The sequence below is a fragment of the Tigriopus californicus genome, chromosome 10, assembly GCF_007210705.1.
Source record: "Tigriopus californicus strain San Diego chromosome 10, Tcal_SD_v2.1, whole genome shotgun sequence".
Lineage (NCBI taxonomy): Eukaryota > Metazoa > Arthropoda > Copepoda > Harpacticoida > Harpacticidae > Tigriopus > Tigriopus californicus.
The window spans coordinates 1,640,842-1,645,922 of record NC_081449.1 but is presented as its reverse complement, the minus strand read 5'-3'; the positions used below and the strand labels follow the sequence as shown (position 1 = coordinate 1,645,922).

The window sequence follows — 5,081 nt, the reverse complement described above, 5'->3', positions numbered from 1 at the left end:
GGTGACCAAATCATTATTTTAAGAACAACTTATCTGACTTAGTGGGGCCATTAGTAATCCAGGTGCTGGACACACTTGTGCCTCATCCCTTTTTGTTGAGTTAACAGTATTTATGAAAGCATAATAACGTTATCGACAAACATGTACATCCCGGCGCGGCCATTGTTGCTGGCGTTTACCAGGGTTGTCCTAAAATTGGTTTGGAACAGCTGAGTCCAAGCGACCGAGCTGGCCGAGCTGACCCGCCTAATCAGCTAATCCAGAATCCTATCTAAAATCCTGGTACACATGGATGGAACTGTATACCGATTCGGTATACAGTTCCATCCATCATGGAGTGGCACAAACTACATTGAACAACGTCGAACGAAAGGAAGTATCAATGACATCATTTAACCTTCGCAGGTCTAGTCTGACTCTAGTCTGACTCACCCTGGTTTTTGTTAGCTGTCAGCCAGCGAGTTCTGAGAGAGAGAGAGATTAGGTTCATGTGCATTGTGACAGACGTGACAGACGAAGTCGGTCAGTCCTGTCCGTGCTCACTAGCCTGAGCTGGCCGACTTGGACGGTGTTCATCGCGCCATCATTGATAGCTCAACTCCCTGGGGACGATTGACCCCCCGCTAATAATGCTAATAATAATGCGAGGCGTGAGTGGCCCAGCTGGGGTTGGCGGGGGGGCGCCTGGATGGGTGCGCTGCTTACCAGTCTTGGGCCAGTCTTAGACGTGAACACTGAACACTCATTCAGCTGAGTGTGGCTCGTGTGGCTAGCCACGGGTCAGCCACATATATCATGGCCCAAGCCCGCCCCGGCACACCCTCTCCCTTCTCCACGGCCTCCACCTCGCCGGACTGGACCTCGGCTGAGGNCAGTTCCATCCATCATGGAGTGGCACAAACTACATTGAACAACGTCGAACGAAAGGAAGTATCAATGACATCATTTAACCTTCGCAGGTCTAGTCAGCCACGGGTCAGCCACATCTATCATGGCCCAAGCCCGCCCCGGCACACCCTCTCCCCTCTCCACGGCCTCCACCTCGCCGGACTGGAGCTCGGCCGAGGTGGCCTCGTTGGCCACCACGGGCAATTTGGCCACGGATTGTTTGCTCCGGGCCAAACGCACCATTAAACGCCAACTCATCGATGCCATCAAGGATCTACAGGTGGATCATCCCGTCGGGGGTCGCGCCCAACGGGTGGTTATTGGGAACAAAGAGGACGCCTCCCGGCTCTGCCACGCCCTGGAGGCGTTGCTTCTGCACGGCCTCAAGCGCCAATCCTTCTTCGGCAAGCTTAATCAGGTGCTGTTGGGGCCCAAAATGGGCAAGAAGTTGCCGGAAACACATTTCTGGCACTTCATCTTGATCTTCAGCCATCAATCGACCTTGGCCACTTTGAATGGGCTCAAGCTCATCAAGACCGACATTGGTCGATGTCGAGCTTGGGTTCGACACGCCCTGAATGAGGGCCTCCTCCAGGGCTACCTCCAATCCATGCAGAAGGACAAGGTCACGTGTGCTAAACATTACGAGAACACGGCCTTTGTGCGGGATCCCGAATGTTTCGAGCTAGCCACCCGTTATCTCTTGGGACTCGAGTGCTACAAATTCGAGTTGGCCACCAATTCGTCGTTGTTGAACAATTGGCAAACCCCCTCCTTGGTCATGGCGGGCTTGTGGATCCCGGATAACTTCCAAGATGAAGCCCCGGCTCCGGCTGAAGACGTCCTGGCCCTCATGGCGGAAGAAGCCGTAGAGGTGGAGCCACCCGCCGCGCCAATCACGTTCGATATCCGAGCCATGGGTCTCAATGGCGAACACTCGTATTTCCAACGGGGCCTTTTGAACGAGACTGAAGCCATGAAGATGATCATGGCAATCAACGATCCCACACCCCCTTCGTCTTCCCGAAACAGTTCGCCATTGTGGGCGGGCGCCACCGCCGAAGAGCGACGCCAGAGCTTTCATAACCTGTTCCGTAATCCCCACAGTGCCAGCCAATCGTTGCCCAAATCCTATCAGATCCCACCCACTCCGCCCGAGGCCCACCCGCCTCCGGCGCCATTGGCTGACAGTGGGGACTCCCAGGATGGCTTGGCCATGCCGGACGACCAGGATACAAAATCCTGCGTGTCTGACTCCATCTACAATACCAACAGTGCCATGTACCGGGATACGGACCACCAAGTGGCTGACGACTCTCCCCAAACCCTGGATGAGAACATTGAGTATATCATTGAGGACATGCGGCGAGCTGACCTCTCCCGCAGCAATACGAGTACGGAGACCTGCCCAACTCCGGTCCGGCGACGAAATAACGGGCAGATCATCGCGTCGTCGTTGCCGATGAGTGAAAATGAGACCACCATCCTATTGAAGACCGTGGTGAAGCATGTTCAACGGGTCAATGTGACAAGTCCCCGACTGTCCGGGTTCATTGAAAGCTTCAATGCTTTTGGCAGTGAGCGATACTTTGATACGGGCATCATTCCCGCCACCGACAATTATGAGACCATGGGCTTTCAGCTCAAGAAGGGCGTGTCGGTGGGTGGGTTGACGGTGTCTTCCTCCCAGTACCTGATGAGTCTTTTCGACCAATTGACAAGGATCCGAGGACTAGGACATGCCAAATTCCAGTGTTTTAAGTGCCAGAAGGCGGTCGGGCCTCTCTTTGGACCCGCGGAAGTTTGCCATTACACCAGCCAATATTATTGCGACGACTGCCACTTCGGAGAGACCAGCCTGATCCCGGCCAAGGTGGTGTACAATTGGGATTTCACCAAGTTCAAGGTGTGCCGAGAGGCCAAGATCTTCCTCAAGGCCATGTTCATAGAGCCCATCATCGACGTCAAGACGTTCAACGCGTCACTGCTCGAGTTCGCGCCCGAGTTGGATGAAGTATACATCCTCCGGAAACGTCTTCATTACGTCCACGCTTATTTGGCCACATGTCGCGAAGTCAAGGTCAAGGACAAGTTCGTGAACATCCTCAGTCCCCGGCAGTACCTGTTTGACGACGTGGACAAGTACTCTCTCCAGGATCTGGAACAGGTCAAAAGCGGTCAGATGGCCAAGCTTCTGAAACAAGCCCTGCAATTGGGCGAATCACATGTTCTGAAATGTGTGCTTTGTTCCCAGAAAGGGTTCATCTGTGAAGTCTGCAAGACCCCCAAGCCCATCTACCCGTTCCATCTGGAGGAGATCAGTCAGTGTCAGCAGTGCTTCACGGTGTTCCACTCGGACTGCAGTGAGAAATTGGACAACTGTCCAAAGTGTGAGCGGATGTCGGCCCGGAACCTCAACTGGCATGTGACCAATTGTCGTCTCAATAGAGCGGTGTTTGAGCCCGAGTATCTTGACGGCGAGGATGGACTCGGAGCGCCCAAAAACGCCCATTGATCAATCAAAACGCCCATCGGAACCAGTGCCCGAACGGACGATAACATACCTGCAAATATTTCTTTACTCTGACATTGTCATTTTCTTATACATAGGATGAGATTGCGCTTGAAAGAAGCTGTGATACAATACACACGTGAAATGAATTATCCACTAGTTTTTTGAATTGGTGACCATTTTCTTTTTAGGCAGAGATGGGCACTTTGAATTCAAAATCAAGCTTTAGTTTGACCTTTTTCTGTACTGACAGCTATCGAATGTGTGAATATAAAATGACATTAAGTTGATCAGTCAGTAGGTTAAACTTGAAATCCGAATCATCGTGGACCATGACCGGTGGCAATTAACGTTTCATATGTCTTCTATCGAGTCTTCAATTATTTTTCGTTGAATTAGGAATATTCACCTATTTACTTGAATTACGGAAACGTTCAAGATCAACGTAGCTAAAATTGATTTTTTTTTTTGCGGACTTGCTTACCACTACCGGGATTGGAATCTAAGCAGTTCAAGACGAGAAGATTATTTATTTTACTTGACTTTTATTTACATATATATTATTTGATCGACCAACGCATTAGAATTGGCTGATCTGGCTAATCCTTGAATATAAGGTTGATCCGGAATTTTAGTCAAAAACTTGTCCAAGTCTGACTTAAATCCTGCTACTGGATCGACGCCTACATACGCCCTACGAATATTTGAGGGCAGCAAATTGAACAATGAAGGGACCCGAGAAAGAAGAGAGGTGGACTTCATTGTTTACAATTAGAAATTGGAACCAATTGTGATTAACTACGTCTCATCTGATATTTTAAGATATTTCAATCACCATCATAGTTGGACCCTTCTTCATTCGTCGATATTTTAAGACAATCTATTAAGAATATTTGTACTTGGGTGCGTCACTTGGTTCTAAACCTTGTTATAATATTTATATTATTCCAACCATTCATAGAGCGAGCAGGAAATTGAATTGCATTTTTTACGTGACATGTCGTTTTCAAACTTTAAATAAAATGTTGTTGAACTCCACCAGATACCAATCGTATGCAGCGTTTAACTCTGGTACCTGACTAAAACATTGGACTTTGGCGAGGACACAAATACAAAGGTTGAGAATTGACATTTGGGAATCGAGTCCGCGCATTGTGTTCTTTTATACAAGAGACTAATCTTAGGTTTGCAATGTCTGTAATTCAATTTTCAGCTCAATCAAACGACTGAGTCAAAAGGGATGCCTCCCTAAGCTTGAAACATTACTCAACATTCTGTACTTTAATGTATTATGCATTTTACTTGGTGAGTATGACAATCGTCTCATTTGAAGGAAAATCTAATGTGTTATATTTGTTACCAAAATGTCCATTCTCAACACCACATGCACCATTCCAAGCATTCACTCTATTAGGAATCCCACATGCATCCAACTCACAACTGTCGCTAATCAATCCGTCTGCTTGTTCAACCTCCATGAGGATCAAAGGTAAGGTCCATCCAGAAGTCTCCCTGTATTTCCACGTTCAAATCCTCCGCCCTTTTCCGTCCAATCACCTCCTCCAGATCTTCCATAGGGACGGACCCGACGGACCTTCCTGTCATTCTCATACACTCTCTCTCTCACTGACTTGACTGATTCACACCTTCTTCGCTACTCAAGTCATCATCAGTTAGTTAG

The 5,081-nt window shown here is 48.7% G+C and overlaps 1 protein-coding gene across 1 annotated transcript; it reads left to right on the top strand.

Moving 5' to 3' along the window:
• Window positions 1-970: 970 nt before the first annotated feature.
• Window positions 971-3,549, top strand: LOC131888345 (uncharacterized). The gene has a single exon (XM_059237185.1). The coding sequence runs from the start codon at window positions 992-994 to the stop codon at window positions 3,401-3,403; it is 2,412 nt and encodes an 803-aa protein (XP_059093168.1). The 5' UTR covers window positions 971-991; the 3' UTR covers window positions 3,404-3,549.
• Window positions 3,550-5,081: the final 1,532 nt, after the last annotated feature.

What these genes read in the sequence shown, in the direction of transcription:
- LOC131888345 (XM_059237185.1), top strand. Translation starts at nt 992, where the DNA reads ATGGCCCAAGCCCGCCCCGGCACACCCTCTCCCCTCTCCACGGCCTCC.